This window comes from Lissotriton vulgaris, chromosome 7, assembly GCF_964263255.1.
Source record: "Lissotriton vulgaris chromosome 7, aLisVul1.2, whole genome shotgun sequence".
Taxonomy (NCBI): Eukaryota; Metazoa; Chordata; class Amphibia; order Caudata; family Salamandridae; genus Lissotriton; species Lissotriton vulgaris.
Window position 1 is genome coordinate 1,730,073,072 of NC_141695.1, and position 21,775 is coordinate 1,730,094,846.

General features: G+C 43.8%; 1 protein-coding gene across 1 annotated transcript in view; it reads right to left on the reverse strand.

Moving 5' to 3' along the window:
- LOC147706481 (alpha-2-macroglobulin-like protein 1) overlaps positions 1-21,775 on the reverse strand; it is a 690,635-nt gene that overhangs the window by 101,660 nt on the left and 567,200 nt on the right. Inside the window, exon 20 of the mRNA XM_086929617.1 lies at positions 19,796-20,011. Within this exon, the coding sequence (XP_086785743.1) occupies positions 19,796-20,011 (216 nt within the window). The remainder of the gene's footprint in view (positions 1-19,795; positions 20,012-21,775) is intronic.

The window sequence follows — 21,775 nt, forward strand, 5'->3', positions numbered from 1 at the left end:
TGGCAGAAAACTTTCTAGAGAAATGTGTGCTGCTCCAACCTCCAAAAATGCTGAAAAACTTACAGTCAATTCTAGGTTTCCTAAATTTCGGAAGAACTTACATTCTAAACTACGCAGAAAGGGTTAAACCTCTCTACGAACTAATCAAACCTGATTTCAAGTTCAAAAGAATTTTATTTGATAATAATCAAAAGAGAAAATCAGGTGTCAAACAAAATACAATGGAATACAAAGTTAAAGACTCTTAAGCAATAAAATAAAAAAAAGAACATAAGTATATAAATGCATTTGTAATGAGAAATAAATCTGGGTACAGATTGAAAAATAAGGAAAAGATGCAGGAGAAATACATGAGCATAAAATATGGCAATCCTAAAAACTTTGAGAAAACCTGAGAAAGTGATACAATGAAGAATAAATGGAACGTATCGGGCGATTAAGGGGGTTTGGGAACTTCTTGTTGTGGAGGCTGAGGATGAAACAGACGCTTACTGCAAGAGTCCAAATAAAGTGTAACTGGGGTCCATAAGTCCATGCGTTTGACAGCCAAACATGCCGGGAAAACATGAGTGGTATCGAGCCTGTGGTTATGGCATACATTAAACCACCATGCTTTGAAGGAGATTTTGGAGAGATCCTTCCAGTTAACTGTTAATTGTTGGAAAGCAGCGGCAAGTAAAAGGTCAACAACTTGGGGTTTCAAATCAACATCATCCCAGCAAGGGGAGAGGCTACCCATAAAAATGTGTGTGTGAGAGAAAGGGATAGAAGTGTGGAAAATCATATTAACTTGAGCCCAAACCTGCAACCAAAAACTGCGAACATGAGTACATAAAAATAACATGTGAAATAAATCAGCTTGCGGAGAGGAGCAAGACCAGCATGTGTGAGGAGAACCTGATTTCAAACAAATTAATTGGACTCAAAAACACACAGAAATTTTGCGTTCAGTGCAAACAGACATGTTAGCAACAACACATTTACAAACATGCGTAAATGTACGCAACCTTGTAATCCGAATCATCCCAGGGAGATGCAGATTCATGTCCTTACCCTTTAATGAAGGAGAAAAGGTACCAATAGCTTATAAATCACACTTGTACACACAAGCTGAAATGAAATTCACTTCAACAGAAAAAATTCTGACAGCGGTTCAAACTGCAGTAGCAAAAGAGAGAGCCCTCGCACAGGGAAAATGCATAATGGTCGTTACACCTGTACCTGCCTTAGCGGCAGTGACAAAAGCGAAAATTCCAAATGCAAAAGCTTTACATCCAAGATGGATACAATGGGTTAATTCTCTTGCTGCAACAGACGTTAAATACGTTTTTGACCCATATTTGAAAACACAAGAATTTCTACAATACGAACAAGAATGTCCTCTGCCCACTGAGATTCTGCCTCTTGAACATTACTGATGTACAATTTATACAGCTGGATCAGCACAGCCCGCAATTGGGGGAAAACAACCCTATAGTGCTGCTTGTGCGATTGTTAAAGGTCGCTGTCGCGATGGTAAGTTCCAACCTATGGTCACAAAAACACAATCTCTAGGAGATTGTACAGCTCAGCGAGCTGAACTACAGGCATTCAAGATGGCGCTTTAAAATACCAGTCGCGAATTCCCTACACTCATAGTGTGCGATTCGTATTACTGCGTCCAATCTTACAATGAATACTTGCAGAACTGGGTTCAGAACGGTTTAAAACATGCAAAAGGTGGCACACTCAATCATAAGTTGCTTAGCTCTCGAGCTCACAAAGAAGCCATGGCCAGCTTGGGCGTTGCTTTGCGGTACTCAAGTTCATTCCATCCTGAGGGACATTCTGTAGTGGAAAGAAAAAAACTACATAAAGCAATCTAACAGCTAGGGTATTAGGCTCGGGTGACGGGTGGGTAAAACATCTAATAAGTGTCCAACATAGTTTAAACAATCTGCCAAGAAATTCTCTGGGTAGAATCACTCCATATGAAATCCTTTTTGGTACTAGAATGATTGTCGAAGACCTCGATCGTCATACTTCAGTGGTAGAACAAAAACCCTTTGATATCAAAGACCATTTGGCTGTTTTGCAGGGATTAAATGAAACAAGACGAAGTCTAAGCAACACATTACAGAAGCCAACGACCACTGAAGAAAAACCACCTGTCCCAGCAAGACCTGTCTGCATTCCAAAGATTGGGGATCTAGTCAGAGAAAAGATCGCGGACAAGAAGGAATGTGGGCCTTCTTACAGAAAACCAGTACCTGTCTTGGCAATCCACCGATCAAGAACAATGTTACTACCGCCCCTTGCTGGAAGAAAGGAGAACTGGTTCGTATCTATCGACCTGGTAAAACCACATCATGTGGGTGATAATTAGTAGCAGGCCCAGTGGACTCCAAAGATGTAGCAGACGACCACATCTTGCTACTATCTAAGAGGTTCAAACTGAGAGACTCATCACCTTTGAAGAATCTGCAGTACGAAAAGAAGGACTATGTAACAAAGCCATGGAACTTGTACCTCTTGAAACCCAAATAACAGTTTGTCAAGAATCGTCTGTCTACAATGATGTAACATCTGAGTAGACTAATATGACAAAAGATCCGGTAACTCCAGTGATTTTAAATAATCCTGATGCAATACCAACAATTGACAGACCTGCCTCTGGCTATTTCATTAACTTTGATACGTTTTCTGAGGATACCAGTGAACCTGAAACTACACCAACAAATAGAACAGAACTTTTTCATCAGCTGGAAAAGACTTATCTGGTCTCACCATGAGTTGAACTATGGATTGTGTTAGGCGTACTCTTCCTCTTACTTTGGCTAATTCTTGTATTAACTTTGGGAATGCTGATAAATGGAAAATATAGTAAAAGGGACACAGCAAGTAAGAACATCAACTTGCTCCTCAAGCCACACAAATCTTCTCAACAACAAAGAGACTTGCCATCAGTGAACATCATAGCCGTTCCTATACCTGGTAGTATAGCATGGGACAGAATTGATTATGACATTTATGGTCCTGTAGAGCTGTTGAAGATTCCACATCAATTTAAAAATTATTTGAGTGACTTTGTTTCACCCAGCACATTTTCTGATGATTGAGACTTTGAGACTGTTAATAATATGATGGCAGACTTAGAAATGTCAGCAAAATTTACAAAACATGAATACTTAGAAGGTTCATCAGACTATGAACACATGTATTGTTTTAATCATTATGGTCATCATTTTTTGCACAAATCTGCAAACCCTAGACATTTTTATACTTATAATCAATGGGAACATTGTCCAACGCCACCAAAGGGTAGCTCAAAAACATTCTATGAAAAATGTCCATACTTTTCAGATTTTAATGTCACAAATCCAGAAACATTTTATTTTAAAAATGTTAATAAGACAGGAATGAAAAGTATGTTGACTAATACTAAGCAAATTTATTCTGCGGCCTTTTATGCTCAGCTGTCTACTTTAGGGTTTGACTTTTGGAAAGACAACATTGAGACAAAAACTGTCTGGGGCACAAAGGACTGGCAGGTGCAGAGATTAGAAGCTTTATTTAGAGCCTGCATCATCCCAGAACAAATTATGTTTTTAAATGACACGGTTCAACAGACATCTTGTCTTGGCTTGGTTAAGATGAAAGATTTAAACAAACCGTCCATACCTAAACCCACATCTGATAGTAATGGCACTACAGATGAGGAGGTAGACGTAAAACACATTTTACAACAGAACTGGACTAATCCTGATTGGAAAAAATGGTTAATCTGGCCCAAAGACATGAATAACTGTCAAGATAGATTCCTGAACAAGACACAAGGATTTACAGTAACTAGGCCAGATTCAAGATATGTCCAGAGACAACATCCAGGGATAGTAACAACATACAGTGTAGGAAAACTATGCCTTGAGTGGCTACAAAAATCTACACTACCAGATATAAAACAACACTTAACTTTACTTAAAGATGGCGTTGATTTGGGAGACTTCTTACAAGGGTCTCGTAAACCACGTCATAAACGTTTCATATACGCTGGTATATACGCTGCTTATAATGAAGCATGGAAAATCACTCAAATGGAAACTGCAGAACGAAAACGAGAAATTGTTTGTATTCATTTAGAGAAAGCACTCTTTGTAGTTGACAATGGGTTAACGACTCTGTCATCCAGAATTTATTCTTTGGACAGTACTGTATCCTCTTCTATAGAAATAATGGAACAGGACTTGCTCATGTTACAACATGGACAGGCTCAATTGCGTTCTATAAGGCTGCTAGGCTGGACGTTACAAAATCTTCGTTCAGGCTATGTGCCTTAGCGTCTAATCAACACCACGTCATTGTTTACTTAATTTAACCTTACAGATAAACAAATCTCTTTGGCACATAGGGGAGCAGACTATATGGTGCTGAGCATAGAAAAAATGGAAAGATTACCATTGACTGTTTCTGAGAAACCAGCCATTGAATGGATAATACATGGCACCCTCAGCTTGCCAGTGAAGATTTCCAGTTCCAGTTTTGCTTAAGACATATACCAGCAGGCCTGTATGAAAGGTTAGGTAAAGAATACATAAAGTTGACTTGGGATTTACCATACACACACAAATGTTGGAGTGGGGGAAAGGAGGTATTTCTTAGAGTTAAAAATTGCAAGAACGCACTAAGCGGTCAGGGTATTAATTTACATGGAGCCTGCGATGGTTCTTCTACCAACTTATCCTGCCACCTGCAGGGTTCCCAGCAGCGGTGATAGATCCACTTTTTAAGCAGCTTTCCAATGGAAGCTACATAATGTTGAATGATCACAGTTGTTGTGAAATGATGCCAGGAATAGCCTATCTCGTAACTGTGTCAGCCAAGGTCACTTGTTGTATGCAAGTATTGTTTCCTAAAAGTAAGACAGAAGGGGAGTCGCCGTTATGGCCTTCACTGAACATCTCTTCTATACGAATTGATACTTTAAGCAGAATGAAAGCCATTATTTTACAAAAAACTGTGCCACTGACCTCGTCTAAAGAGAGATATGATCTGCAGGTTGCAAGGTTCTCTGCAGAGATACATGCCCTATTATCAACGAACTGCCCAGTACATTTCGCAGAAATGTTAGGTCGTATCTTAAACATGTCTGATACCAGTGGTATTGTACATGTATTTAAGACGATTTTTTTGGGACTGTTACCACCCTTTGAAGCAGTCCGAGGAATTTTTCCAAACTTCGTGCACTCTGTGTTCGGCGGCCAGCCTCACATTTTGGGACTCGTAGCAGGAATACTATTTTTGTTCCTTCTGCTCCGGTATGGCAAGTCCAGTCACCAGCGATACGCAGATTACCATGGAGAACACTCTTCTGGCAATGCAGTGTCGTGAGCGCATAATACAGATTCTTGGCTTGGCTTGTTTGAGAGATCTGAATACCACATGGTTCCTATCATTCAGATCAATCTGGCAGGATTGCATCTTACCTGTTCTACGATGTCTGTTTTGTGGAGAGGAATGCGTGTTGGATATCTGTCTAACACTTCCATCAGCACTGACAACGGATGTTGATACTTTGCTTGGTTCGGTAACGGCTCATGCATTGTGTTGTCCCCAGCGGCTACCAATCCAGATTACAGCATTCATTGAGGTCTCACAGACGCAAACTGCTGACGGTGAGATACATGGACCCACAGGCACACAGGTACCATCTATTACGAGCATTGCTAATGCGGCTGACGGCGATGCTTCTCATCTGTGTACGATTGATCTACTTAATGAAGTAATCCAACTTTCACCTACTGTGGTAGACTATTTCTTTGCCAGCTTAGAAGATTTGATGTTTTCTCCTAACAATGAGAATAACTTTTGAAATTAGCACACAGCCTTCTATGAACTCTGAATTCGACCATCGCTTTTCAAAACAACACTTCTAACTTTGGAACTCTATTTTTCTACGATTTGATTTGAACTTTTTCCAAAACTTTAACTTTTTTGGCACAAAGTAAACTGCTTAAAGTAGAACTATTCTTAGAGAACAAGAATTCTTTGAATACTTCCTAGAGACAATATTTGACCTTGTCCACAACCGGAACAATTTATATATTCTGCCATGGAATGGTCTCGACCATTTTGTTTTTGCTTTGAAGGAAACTATTGCCTTTACAAATGGGTACAGCACAAATGCTCATTTTTCGTGTACAACCATTTAAATGCATTTTAATGTATTTTTCGGTGGGTTTGTAAACACATGCTTTAGATATGTTTTAAATGCTTAAAATGTAGTAATGTCGAACATAATAAAGTGGAGTGGGTGTTGTATAGCATTTTAGGACCCAAGTGTAGTTTTCCCGATTCATGCCCTAATATAAGTATAAATCAACTTGCCCTAAAATAGGCATAGAAATCATAACCATATTTAGACATAGCCCATGCAGTCCAAATACAGGCATGAACACTTCCACTAGTTCCAAAAAGCCACAACAATTTCTTGGAAAACTCGGCTTCAGCAGTTAAGGACTTCCCCTTGCTTGAATATTGATTTGTCCAAGAACTCATGGAGTTTTCAAAGAACTGCGATTCTTTGATAACGTTATTATGTCCAACTTTACGTGAAACTCTGCACCTTCAAGGTATAAATATTCCCACGCTTGCCCTAGCATACACATGGTGGTTTGGAGCAGCTCGACTATCTACTTGCCCGACACAGCGCGCTACAGCTGCAGCAAGTGCCGAAGGAAGCCGACCCTCCAGCTGACGCACTGAGAAAGACGCAGTCTTTTCTCTTGCTGAGAAATCCATCTCCAGTGTTTCCAAGCTCCCCTTGCAGGGTGTTGGGAAATAGAGCCTCGAGACAGAGATACCAGACCTCCTTCATTCTAAAACCAAATACGAGCTGATTAGACCCTAAGAGAAATCTTGGATAGATTCTTGGCAAAGAATACTAAACCTATGCTACACCTCACTTACTTCTTCCCTCGTACTAGACTTAGGTTAGGTACATTGGGGTAAGCGTATTTTAGAAGCACCAGTTGAGTACTTTTAGTCATTGTTATTTATGTATATATTTTATGGCTTAGAAACCATACCATGCTTCTACAGTATTATTTTATAATAATATTCTTGCTGTGAGCATTATACTTTACAGCCAGTATTACGATTGTAGCAGTTCATTTCTTCTGCATGAAAATGAAGACTGTTCAATAAATACTTTTATTGAAAACGCCCGTCCCTCTTTTTCTCTGCACCTCTGGTATAATATCTATCTATTGTTTCCACGACTCTGAAGATACGTTTTTATTCTTGAGGTAACAACGTTTTCATGTTTATGTGGTTGTCAGAAACGAATCCCTTCTTGTTTATTCGAGAAAGTTTCTAGTGACCTCTGAGCTAGCTGGCACTCACTATTAAGTTTAATATTTCGATAGAGACCTAGGCGGCCTAAGTCCTACGTCAATTCTATAGGATATATTATTCCAATGCGCAGAGCCTATTGGGAATATAGGAAATACACTACAAAGGGCGACATTGAAATGAACTACCCTGGAAATCCCTGCTGGGACTGAGAAGGTGGTGAGTTGAACCTAATAATGGGGGTGCTTCTATGCACATAACAGTACGGACCCAGCTCATGCTTGGCAGAAACACGATGGGCCCCTGATTGCAGCGACTCCTGAAACACCTGCATATTACTCCAGGTGGGGCGTCTACAAGTGCCACATGACGAGGGCGACCGGGGGGGCCTGCAGAATCCGGATCCAAGGACACTCAGGGGCAGCCCTGTTGCTGTATCTAAGCAGGGCCTTACTGGTGTTGTGTGCCCCCTGAGATCACACAATTCCTCCTGCTGAACTGTAGCGGGGTCAGATCTCGTCGTGCCCCTACCCCAGGACGTGGAGCGTGCCGGTGAGCCCCTGCAAACTACGCAGTGTTAATGGGCCGCAACAGAGGGAAACAACAAGACACCTGACCCAGTACAGGCCCCACCATGGCGTGAGTGGACCCCAGTGGGGTATCACAATTGCCCAGCTGCATCCCGCCTACTGCCGAGCAGGAACTTGTGGACAAACTGGACCTCATTTTGCAGGAGGTCAGAGACTCAAAGAAGGCCATCGAACAACAAATTGGTGATCTCACAACAGGCCTCACACTGCTCAAAGCGGACCACGCAAAATTGGCGGACAAAGTGAAAGATAATACCATGGCGCTGGCAGACCTCTCCCCGCAACAAACTCAAACCACGACAAAAATGCAGCAGCTACAACAACACGTCAGCAATCTATTAGACCGGGTGGAAGATGCGGAAGGACGAACGAGATGGAACAACGTCCATGTTATTGGCCTGCAGGAGCGATCTGAGGGGCGGGATCCGGCGACATACATGGAGCAGTGGGTCCACAACCACATTACCCTAGAGGGGCTCTCCACCCAATACTGCGTGGAACGTGCACACAGAATACCCACTGGCCAACCTAAACCGGGTGCCCCCCCACGGCCACTCATTGTCCGGCTGATAAATTATAGAGATAGGGACACACTGCTACAAAAAGTGATAGAGCTGGGCCAGATCAACTTTGAAAATGCTTGAATATCATTGTACCCTGACTACACGCTTATGGTGCAATAACAGCGCTCTTCCTTCCTGGCCGTAAAGAAGAACTGAGAGCTCTGAGCCTCAAATATGCCCTCCCCTTCCCTACCCGTTTAAAAGTCATCTATGCAAATAAGACGTATTTCTTCGAAAGCCCGGAGGACGTCAAAGAATGGTTGGAGGTAACAGACCCCTCGGAGAATGGTGAAAACGCTTCCCAGAGTATTCAGGGCGGTTCCAGTCATGTGGACCGGACTGGCGTACGTTGAAGCAGACGGATACGTGGGAACTCCCGACAGCCTAATCCGTGATCGCAACAACAGTGTCAGGGCAAGGAGCAGGCACTCATAGCGGCCGCCACCTTTCGAAAGTCTGCACCTGTGGAAGACTCAGCATCTTCTGAAGAGGAACTGAACAAATCGGACTCTGAGGGTAGAGTGTCTTTCTTCCCCTCTGTAACCCCTCAAACGGCAGATGGACTGTTTGGCTGAAACTGGTATGGTGCAGTTATTCACTACTTGACTTTGACCACTGGTATGATACCCTTGATGTTTGTCGATATAACACATGTAAGGTGCAGCGTTATGTTATGTACTGTCATCACACTTTATTGAGCCCGGGTTCCGTGAGGTTCGGAACTCGTGAAAACAATGGAGCGTGTCCCACGCTCTGTGGACGGCATTGGCGATGCCCCCCAATCGGCGAATGCTGTTGTAGTACAGGGTGTAGTTCTGTTTACTGTTTTTAGTTTAGTGGTCCAATATAGTTTCTTGACCGGACAAAGTATTGGGGTTCTAGGGAGGGTTGAGGTCCTATATGTCTGATGGCCCTCAGAGCGCTGCACACAGTCACAAATATGACATGGTCTGATCGTAGGACCAATGAGATATCCCAATGCATACACTCAGTTAGTATAACATTGTAACATGGAACGTTAGGGGACTGGCTCCATACAGAAGCGCCATAGGATACACGCCCAGCTATTGAGAAGGAAAGCGCCAATAGTATATTTACAAGAATCCCACATGTTACAGCAAGAGGCAGTGAAACTCTGCAAGAAATGGAGATGTGTTCACCACTAGCTACTCGATTTGGATTCGTCATGGGGTATCCTTTACACCACTGGAACACCGAATCGATAAACAGGGGCGCTATATATTTATACGTGGGCTCCTGAATGGTCAGATGGTGGTGCTAGGTTTCTGATTGGGTGAAGAAGAAATTATTTTGTGATTTTTTTGATTTTTGTATAAAGTATATATGTTGTTTTGTTTATATTTATTGTATTTAGGTGTGTACATATGTATGTATATTTGTGTATAGTGAAAAAAACTTTTGATAAAAGAAATTAGCGGAGAATAATTCTGCTTGATTACAATAAATAAAATGTGTAATCACGTCCTCACTTGGTAGTGATGGCTTTGGTAATTTGTTAGTTATAGATAAGTGGACTTGTGACACAGGAGAATTTAGAAGTCCCCTATTGGATAAAAAATTTGATATATATTTTTTCCTCCTTTTTCCACTTTTTTTCAGTCTTCTGCTAGGTAGCATATATGCGCCAAATACTGATCAGGAACAATTCCTCACCACCCTGAACCTGGCTCTGACTGGTTGGTAAGTGCACCCATGGATTATAGGTGGGGACTGCAACACGATTATGGACATCTCTTTAGATAGATCACATCCCCCTCTGAACAGGGCGGGCGTCACCAAACAAGCAAAGGCACTATGTGGATGAGCGGCCGGTTGGGCCCTGTGTAATGTGTGGAGGATGCGGCACCCAATGCACAAAGAATACTCTTTTTATTCTCCGGTTCACTTGCTGTACACCAGGATAGATAGGATCTATTGTTCTAATGGTATCGCAATGCAGGTTACACACACTACTTATCTCGCCAAAACTTTTTCGGACCACAACCCATTGGAGATAACAATTACATGGGGCAGGGTACCTACTCCGGTGCCCACCTGGAGATTATGGCCACAAGTATTAGAGGACACAGTGTTCCGTACTGCCATGGCCGACACTATTACACATTACTTTCAAGAAAACACATCTTCCAAGGCCTTGATTGAATGGGATGCCTTTAAGGCGGTAATACGCAGAAGGGCCATCAGTACGACTGTGGGTGCTCGTCAGGAGGTTAATAATTCCCTCATAGAAACAGAGCGTAAGATGGATCGCTTGGAACAGGAGGCGGCGCGCGACAAGAAAAAACAGGGACCACTCCAGGAACTCCGTATACAACATGCGAAGTTACTTGAGTCACTTCGCAACATATACTATCAGCGATACCCACAGAGAACCCATACGGAAGCAGACAAATCGGGGGCGCTGTTGGCTAAATTAATAAAGGATGCCCCTCCAGCTACAGTAATTAGTGAGGTCACTACTTTGGAGGGTGGTATAGCGCACACACAACATGACATTAACACAGCCTTATATCACTACTATGCCATGCTTAACAACAAACCTGCAGATCTTTTGAACACACAGATAAGACGACTTCTTAAATACACTAACTTACCCACGACCGACCCCAGATGCACTCAAAGAACTTTCAGGACCGGTTACTAAAGCTGAAATAAAAACGGCAATCAAAGGGCTTCCCCGAAATAAAACCCCTGGATTAGACGGGTTGCCTGCAGAATTTTATGACATCTTTGGGGGTTTGCTCATACCCCATTTGGAAATCCTGTATAAAACGGCATTAGAGAAAGGTGAACCGAAGACGGCTGAAATGCCAGAAACCGGTCCCTGGTAGCTTGTCTCCTTTCTGGTGAAGAATTGGCTTGGTAGTTTAGTCTGCCCTGTTCCCATGATGCACTGGGCCAGGGACAGACTGATTTGCATATAGCCAGGTTCTGAGCTGGGATGGGGCAGTGAGATAAATAACGGTGATGGATCAAGCCCTGATCTTTGGACTGGGTAAGAGTGGTCTGTTTAACTCAGACACTCTGTTCATCACCACCCCCCTTTTTGTAAATCGTTTTTGGCCACTATAGGTGTGGCAGGGTATACTCAGACATGAGTCCCTTTCTCACTGCTCCATCAGGATTCAAGCAAGCCGGGCCGAAGAAGGCTGAAATGCCAGAAACCGGTCCCCGGTAGCTTGTCTCCTTTCTGGTGAAGAATTGGCTTGGTAGTTTAGTCTGCCCTGTTCCCATGATGCACTGGGCCAGGGACAGACTGATTTGCATATAGCCAGGTTCTGAGCTGGGATGGGGCAGTGAGATAAATAACGGTGATGGATCAAGCCCTGATCTTTGGACTGGGTAAGAGTGGTCTGTTTAACTCAGACACTCTGTTCATCACCACCCCCCTTTTTGTAAATCACTTACAACGGCACAGGCACTGACAGTTACACTCCCAAAACTGCGCAGGGACCCTACTGACATGGCGGGCTACTGCCCACTGTCGCTCCTGACAACGGAATATAAAATTCTGAGCAAAATACTGACAAATAGGCTCCTACCACTCCTGCATAAGTTCATACATATAGATCAGACGGGTTTTTTGCCGGCCCGTAGCACATATTTAAACACCAGAAGATTGCATTCCCTAATGTCGACCACCCTACCACACTACACTCATGCTAGATATGTGTCACTAGACCTCTGCCAGACGTTTGACACACTGAATTGGGAATATTTGTTTAAAGCACTGGAGAAATTCGGGCTGCCGGAGGAATATCTAAAATGGCTCTGTCTGTTATACCAGGCCCCTACGGCTCGGGTCCGCACTGGGGGCCATATCTCAGCTGTGTATCCGATTTTTAGAGGGACTAGGCAGGGGTGCCCATTATCACCACTTTTATTTATACTGGCGCTGGAACCCCTAGCTATTAAACTGTGAGCGGAGGTACAGGGACTGGGTATCGGACCCACCGTACAACGTACATCTTTTTTCAGCATACGCAGACAACATAATTCTATATGTCAAAGATCTCCGATCAGACTTAACGCCTCTGGCGGAAATTTTTGCTGTCTTTGAAACCATATCGGGACTGGTCATTAATCCGGTGAAATCTCATGCTTTTTTCCGAGAGCAGGCGATTCCCATGATAGTTCCGTTCAGACCAGTGGTGATACACGTTGCACCACAGACATTTAAGTACCTGGGAATACAGGTATACCGGACTCCCACTGATTTATTGGATGGTAACCTGCACAGGGCAAATAGGGTCCTCCGCGCTAGTATTGCCTTTTGGATTACTTTACTGCTATCGGTGGTAGGTAGGATAGCCATTACAAAAATGATGATCCTCCCGAGATTACTCTACTACTTTACAAATCTACTGGTACTGCTCCCACAACGTACTTTCAAACTTTAAAATTCTTTACTAATCGATCTAATCTGGGGGACTGGCAGACGGAGGATTAGCCTCAAGAAACTCCAACTTGGCCTGGACAAAGGGGGGCTCAGGGTTCCTGACCTTAGGGCCTACTATTACGCCTGCCAGTTACAGTGGCTCTCCTTTTGGACGGCCGGATGTAACCTCCAGGAGATAGGTTACACCGAGCGTGACATAGCGGCGTGGGCCTTGCACACGCTGTTGTTACCGCATTGTAAACTCCCACAGCAGCTCCCTACCTTACTGCACACAGCACTACAATGCTGGAAAGCGGCACTCCTTTACACAAACACACTCCCTGCCTATGCAGGTAACATTCTCCTAGTGGGCATTCCATTGGCAACTGGACGTATAACGTGCCGAATCATTGCCCCCTGGACTGACATAGGAGTTAACACAGTATCAGACCTATTCCATGAGGGACGCTTGCTAGATTACGACAACTTTGTCAGGAACATGGGATTACCAGACCATCTGTTCATCCTGCATGCAGCTGTGACACAGTATGTGAAATCACAGTGGGCCCTACTTAGACAAGAACCAGATACACATGAATTAGTCAAAATGTTACATTACATGGGACAGGGCAGACACTTAGAGAAATGGTTGTATGTAGGGATTCGGGCGCACGCTGGAATACCCCTTACCCAATTGCAAGATGCTTGGTTGGTAGACATTGGACGGGTCTTAAAAGGGACAGAGCGGGGTAAAATCATAGAACACCCTAGGAAAATTACCAGAAACGCTAAATTTAAATGTATCCAAACCATGGTACTTCACAGGGCCTACCTTACCCCGACATCGCTTGGACAAAATGTTCCTGCAAACTCAGCACCACTGCCCTAGATGCTATGCAGATGAGGCTGGAATAGCAAATATGTTGTGGACCTGCACTCACCGAAGGGCTTTCTGGGACTTGGTCAGAAGGCTCATTTATGTAGCTACACAGAGAGAACTGGCAAATGCTATGGGGGAATGTATCCTAGGTCTACATAAGTCCCCCTCAAAGCACAAAGTACAGTACAGGTTTGCAAACCTGTCATTAATTCTAGCAGTAAGGGCCATCACAATGTGCAACCCCCCCCCCCCCACCCCCCCCTTCATGTGTGGCATGGTGAAGTGATCAGGTGGGGCAATTCAGAAAGTGCGGCACTAAGGCGGGAAGAGGCCAGAGGTCTCCGTAAAACCCTGATAGTGCTGAAGTGGGAAACAAAGACAGAATCCCTAAAAACGCAAGAGTTGGACGTTGTGAAATCTCGCAATAACTCCCAGTAAACCCCACGGACCCCATAAACCTATGTAGTACACGTTACTGAAAAACTATGTGTGTTTTTATTTTACTGCCTGAATCCGTATAACAAACATCAAAGCGAGGGATATATGTATATATATGATTGTTCATGCTATTGTTGGTATTAGGCTGTATACGTCAGCTGGCTCTGTACAGACGACCTTTCTTTTTCTGTTATTTACATATGCTCGAAGGACTGGAGGGTGGGGGTGTGGGAATTCTTGTTGGGGAAGTTCTGTTTTATTAATGCAGGCAATGTTACTGCCCCTAACAAACACAACACTTCCAGTTCTTAGAGATGCACACATAACATAGACACACACAAATATATTAGAATACATAGCAGAAAGAACAAACACACACAGACACACCCATAATTAGATAGCAAGCATGATAAATTTGTAGAAGTCTCAGAAACAAGTTTCAAGAAACATAATTAAAAGATACTTTTTGCTAGAAGAAACATAATATATCCCTGACACTATTCCTCAACTCCTGGACTTGACAGGACTAGTGACTGGGATATGTGCTTAGCCAGAAGTGACCTGATGATGGGGTAAGATGTGAAAAGTCTACAGAGTGTAGGTGTTAGGCAATAGATGAGCTCAAAGCAATGTAGAGGAAGGAGATGTACTACTCTGCTCATGCAGTAAACTGCATTCTACTGAGATGTCAGGGAATGACTTGGCATTTAAGATAATCCCTGCAGCATTCCTGAAAGAGAGAGTACACCTCGGGCCACAATTTAGAGTTTAGAAAATTAGGTTTTACTCTCCATAAGGGCAAAAGAGTAAAGTACTCCACTCACTTGCACGTTAAAACTGAAAATACACCGTGTTTGGTGCGGGTCCTTTTCCTCTCAGGGCAGCACGGCGGCGGACATCTTGGGTAAGAGCTGTGTGGCCCAGAAGCTTCGCACGGTCTAGTCGTCACAAGGACGCTAGACCAGTACTTAAACTGGGTAAATTAGGCGGCCTGTGATTGGAAACAATACTGAACTGCAAGGAACAGCGCAGAGTATAGTGCGCTCACAGGAGCAATTGCAAGCATCTATTTTAAACTCCAGTTTTGCTATTTTAGTTGTGATTTATTTGCCGGTTGTCTCTGTTTTTAAAATTGCCCACTCACTTACACGTTAAAACTGAAAATACACCGTGTTTGGTGCGGGTCCTTTTCCTCTCAGGGCAGCACGGCGGCGGACATCTTGGGTAAGAGCTGTGTGGCCCAGAAGCTTCGCACGGTCTAATCGTTACAAGGACGCTAGAACGGTACTTAAACTGGGTAAATTAGGCGGCCTGTGATTGGAAACAATACTGAACTGCACGGAACAGCGCAGAGCATAGTGCGCTCACAGGAGCAATTGCAAGCATCTATTTTAAACTCCCGTTTTGCTATTTTAGTTGTGATTTATTTGCCGGTTGTCCCTGTTTTTAAAATTGCCCACTCACTTGCACGTTAAAACTGAAAATACACCGTGTTTGGTGCGGGTTCTTTTCCTCTCAGGGCAGCACGGCGGCGGACATCTTGGGTAAGACAAGGACGCTAGACCGGTACTTAAACTGGTCATGCTGACGCACAGCGGGCACGCGCTGCGGGCTCGCCAGAGCATCGCCGGAGTCACGCCAGAGTCCAGCCCGTCTGCGCCCGTCCGCGCACGTACGGGCCACAGGGCCAGGACTCTTGACCATCGGCTAGTTTACTCGTCGGAGGAGCTGCTCTAACTTGATAACGGTGAGCAACCTTTAGACCCTGTAGTGGTAGCAAAGCTGAAGAAGTATGCTATCAAACGTTCTGACACCGGTAAGCCTGGTACCAAGTCTTCTTTGTTAAAGCTGGCCTGCCTTAACACTAGGTCTCTCCATAAACACTATGTGGAGATTTTTACACTGCTTCAGGATAGTGACATTGATGTTCTAACCTTGACTGAGACTTGGATGAACGATAGTTCCATGCCTGACATTATAGCAGCTCTCCCAGCCAATTATGATGCAATATGGCAAAACCATGCAGGAGAAGCACGGGGGGAGTAGCGATTCTATTAAAAAAAAATCTGATAGTAGAAAAACTAGTGTCAGAGTCAGTGGACCTATCAGATTTACTAGGGGTAAAGATTACCTTGAACAAATCCTGTTTGGTAGTCTTGTCGGTCTATCGACCACCTAACTCTACCCCACTATTCAATGACCTATTTGCTCCCATTATATCTGACCTCTGTACGAGATATAAAAATATTGTGGTAACTGGAGATTTTAATCTACATTGGGAGAACCCTCACAGGGACTTGGCCACACGCCAATTGGATATTACAATGTCTTCTCTGAGATTTAAACAACTTGTGGAAGTACCCACACACATCAAGGGTCATACCCTAGATCTTGTGTGGACCTCTGATCCAAATGTGATTCTTAGAGATGTTTTACCATGTATATGGACCGACCATTACCTACTGAATTGTGAAGTCCATATCGATGGCCTTCTGAGCCATCTATCGCGTGGAGCCAGAAAAATCCGTAAATGGAATGAGGTTGATTTAAAAACCCTGACAGAGATATTTCCGGAAGTGGCCCGGCCTTTTGGTGTCGGAAGCAACTTGGATCTGGAATACTCGGACCTAACGGAGAGCTTGTGTCAAGCTATCGATCAGATAGCCCCTGAACGGATGCAGCCCATTAAAGGACATGGTAAAGGAGCGCCATGGTTCACTCCGCTCCTGAGGGAGCACAAGCGGAAACTCCGGGCTTTGGAGAGATCCTGGAGGAAAGCCAAACATGTCATAGCTAGGGATTAGTACAAAGCCTCTCTTCATACATATAAAAAACTCATATTGCAAACAAAAGCGGAGCACTATGAGCAGCGCTTAAAGAAGGCTGGGAATATCCAGAAAGAGACTTTTAACATATTATCCGAGTTGAGTAAAAAAACGGAAAACTCAGAAACCTTTATAAGTTGTAATACTTTTCAGAGATTTTTCTTAGAAAAAGTGGAGAATATCCTCTTGGAAATAAAAAACACCAAGGTGAATAAGCCTGTAACACACCTTGATCCCCATAAAGTTACTGACTGCACCATTGAGGAGTTTCCAGAAATAGACGTGTTGAGTTTGGAGCAATTGATGGGCAGGACTAAATCTGGCTCCCCAGCTGACCCGTGCCCTCCTAGTATATTTTGTGTGGCACGCCCCATCCTGGAAGAACGTATTATTTCTCTCCTCAACAGATCATTAGCAATGGGGTATCTACCTGCATAATTTAAAGAAGCAAGAGTCAAGCCCCTGTTGAAGAAGTCCGGCGCGGATCCCATGGTCTTGAAGAATTATAGACCAATCTCCCAGCTGCCCTTTCTCTCCAAGATTTTGGAGCAGCATGTCCTGAAATCCTTATCTCTCCATGTGGAGTCTCACCGCTTACTCCACGAGCGACAGGCGGGGGTTCGAGCACATCACAGCACCGAGTTGTTGATGTTGTCGGTGCTGGATGATTTAAGAGGCATGGCTGACATTAAGAAACCGAGCGCCCTGATTCTTTTAGATCTGTCAGCGGCGTTCGATACTGTCAGCCATGCCCTGCTCTTGGAGAGATTATGTGATTTCGGGATTAGGAGCGTGGCTCTCAACTGGCTGAAATCCTTTCTCTTAGGAAGGGCACAGAGGATACAGCTGGGGGATCTGATTTCATATGTGGGGACTTTAGAGTGTGGGGTGCCTCAGGGCTCCGCACTGTCCCCGCTACTGTTTAATCTATATCTTCAACCCCTGATTGCATCTCTGGTTAATATGGGCTGTAGAGTTTTCAACTACGCGGACGAAACTCAGCTTGTGCTGAGTATCGATAACATCAAGGCTGCGCAGCTCCAAGTGCAGAACATCCTGAGGTATACGGTCGGGTGGACGACTTAAAACCTACTAAAGATCAACCCGGATAAAACCGAGGTATTGGTAATTCCATCTACCACCTCACCTTGGAGCGATCTCTACTGGCCACAAGAGTTAGGCTTAACTCCAAAACCGAGTGCAAATGTAAAGAGCCTGGGGATTAAACTGGACAGTGATCTATCAATGTGTAGCCAAATCTCCTCTGTCATTGGAAGCTGCACGAACATCATTAGGCAGCTACGTAAGCTAGCCCCTGTCCTTTCTCAGTCTATGCTGCGTACAGTTGTAGCGGCGACCATAATATCCAGAATGGATTATGGGAATTCCCTTTATCTGGGCCTTCCCAAATCTTTAACCAATAGGTTGCAGGTTGTGATGAATGACGCGGCGCGTCTGATTTTTAGACTCCCCAGAAGGACTAAGGCCTCTCCCTTGTTACAGAGCCTACATTGGCTCCCTATAAAAGAGAGGGTAGAGTTTAAGAGCCTTTGCACGACCCATAAGGCAATTTATGGCCATGCACCCGACTACATCAAAGATCGTTTGAGAGTGTACAGCCCAAAAAGAACACTCAGATCTTCTGGCTCTCAGTTGCTGATCTGCCCTCGGTACAAATTGGTGACCAAGGGAGGGAGAGCCTTCTCTGTGTTGGTCCCCAATTTGTGGAATAAGCTACCTGAGGGGCTACGCAGTGAGGCGAACCTCCTGCGATTCAGGAAATCCTTAAAAACATTGCTATTTGGAATCGTGTGGGTATAGTGTAAGCTGGTTGGTGCATTTTTTCTCTATGTTGTATGTAGTTATTGTATGAACTCCATCGATTTCCACGCGCCTAGAGACCTGCAGGTGATTGGCGCGATATAAATCCAATATAACAATAACAACAATATAACAATAACAATAACTCCTTTGACTTGTCTTCTACATTTTTATATAGCCACCTTTCCAGCTGGCATCTTTAGGATTGGAAGGGACCGGTGTCACAGTGGCTCCTGTCAATGCACTGCAGGCTTGATGGAGTGTTCCGTCAATATGACGGAGCCGTACGGCAAACTTAACATTTTTTTTATTTTCCAAAACCAAAACCTGAAGTGAAATTTTGTTTCATAAAATAAAAAAACACAATGCCCCCTTGCTATGGGAGTTTTCTCCTATGACAAGGGGGGATTTTGCAGTTTTCACTACCCCTTACTGCCACGTTTTACCTGGCAGTGATGGACAGTGAAAAATGACCAAGTGTTCGTCCACCCTAAACGGGGTGGTAGACATATGGCCAAACCTCTGCTTATTCTTACTCTATCGGGCCATCTGAGGTTTATGTCGTCAGCAGGGAAGGAGTAGTCCATGTCGTCGACATAATAAAGGTCTGTCCAACTCTAAATGAGGAAGGTGGGCCTTCAGTTTGGCAGAGAGGGTACTCCGTTGCTGGTGCGATGCAATACCCTCACCGCCAAGATCAAAAGTGGGCCCGTAGTCTGTGAATTACCCACTGACCTGAAGCAATTCAACCTTCAGTAATTTTCAGCAGTGGCTTCAGGGAAAAGATGTATAGATTATCATCCATGTGCAAAATGACCAGTTTTCCAAAGACTACACCTTCTCAAATGATTGTCATTGGACATGCAGGACCTGGTGATGCAAATTCGAGGATGATATAAGGAGGCAGGCAACATGACAGTCGTAGTAGGCCTTTCGTCGGTTTAACTTACCTGCACAAACACACACCCGCTTCCTTCGGCTGACACTGTGTAATTCCCTGGAACAATTGGTAGGGTCTCCCTTTGGGACAGTAAACGGTTTTCCTCTTCGACAGTGAAATTTCGGAAGAAGCTGTCTGGTCCTGAGACTTGCACTGTCGCCGAAAGTTTGTCGCTGTACATCAGGGCAGCATACTTGGCTAGTGCTTGTAGCGCCACAACTGTGTCCTGCAGACAAGACATTAAAACATTCTTAAAACTGTGGAATGACTGAAGAACAGAGTGTTTATTGAATACATGCTGCCATTGTAATTTGTTGATCAATGTAAGAAAGTCACAAATAGGTCTGGCTTTCTATTTGGGAAAGTGTTTGGTAGTGGTAACGCTACTTTGTGTTGCCCCTGCTGTCCTAAAAAGAAATCTCATAATGATGCAGCATTTAGGGACACTACAATATGAAAGCTGGGAATAGGGCCTTGTTGCTGAACAGACTCATTTAGCTGACTAAATTGCACCCTCACAGGACAGTCTTATGAAAAGGAGTCTGATCATGCATTGCAACTGGTAAATGTATAAGTTGTACACAGCAAAATATTGCATAGTGGATAAGTCAAGTACACACAGAAGCAACCGATAGAAACGTTCCACTCCAACAGCTCACTTCCCAAATCCTTTAAGAATAGCTTTCCTTTTGGCCGGTTTCATTGAATTTGAAAGAAGTGGCTCAGATATACATCATTTAACCAACAGACATAGGAATTTGCTTGCAAACAACATCTTTCAAAGATTATTTACCGAGGGCAGAAACGCGCCAACAATGTAAGACCAGCTTTGTTCGAAATGGTGCAAAAAGATCAGCAAGGGAGGAAAGCATGAATCACAACTTACTCCAGTATTCCCAACAAATACTTTTTCAGAAAGCCTATGGGTATGCACAAACCTGTAACTCCAACAACTTCTTATCAAACATGAGACCACCTTCACATAAGTGCAAGTGAACATCACACTCAGGCAAAATCTAACACATGGTTGGACAAAATGCACAGGAAGGAATGTGCGAAACAAGACTGGATTTATATGATTGGGAGAAGAGACGAAAAACCTCCAGAACTGGTTTTGGAGAACCAGTACCAAGGGGCCTTTTGTCCTACACTCAACCCAGCATAAAGGAAGACATAATTTTTCTGGAAGGGACAGAGGGAGAAGCGGAGGCAGCAAACAAATATGGGAAAAGAGAACAATAACCCGAACAATGAACTCACGATGCCACATGCAACAAGGAGCCTCTGGAGAGTCCAATTGGTTAATCAATATTATTAATTATTGAGCATAAGCCATATTTAGCCACCAAAACGTTGATCTGTTAGACCATGGCCTAGACCTAGTCCCAACACATACATAGGGCCTATGTATTACCTGAGCCAAAATACATGCATTTTTCTGTTCATTAGTCTTCAGTTTTACTTCACTCCTAACCAGTATTGCCCCAAAAAAGGAACCAGGCAATACAGGCTTAAGGAATATAAATCTACCTTTTCTCACTCAAAAAGAATGGGCCCGATTCACAGAACTAACTTAAGACAAACTCCTAAACTTACTACTTTTGGTATTCACAGAAGTTAGGATTTTGTCTTAAGTTTGTCTTAAGACAGACTTAAGACAAACTTAAGACAAAATCCTAACTTAAGTCTGTCTTAAGACAAACTATGTCCAACCGGATGCCCCGTAGTTGGACATACAGAAGCCCCCGGGTCGATGGCCCTGGGGAGGTTGGGGTTTGGGTCGCCTCCGCGTCTCAATCATTAAGGAGCGGTCTGCAGTTCTACGGACCATGGCTGACGCAGAGGGGGACTCCCTGGATTTTAATGACGGAGGGTAACGTGCTTTTGGGTTTTTTCTATCCTCTTTGGGTCTGGTGGAAGAGGGGGATTTTTTTCTCTTCATTGAATTGGGACGCCCTCACTCCCTTGGCACACTACACTTCCTACTGAC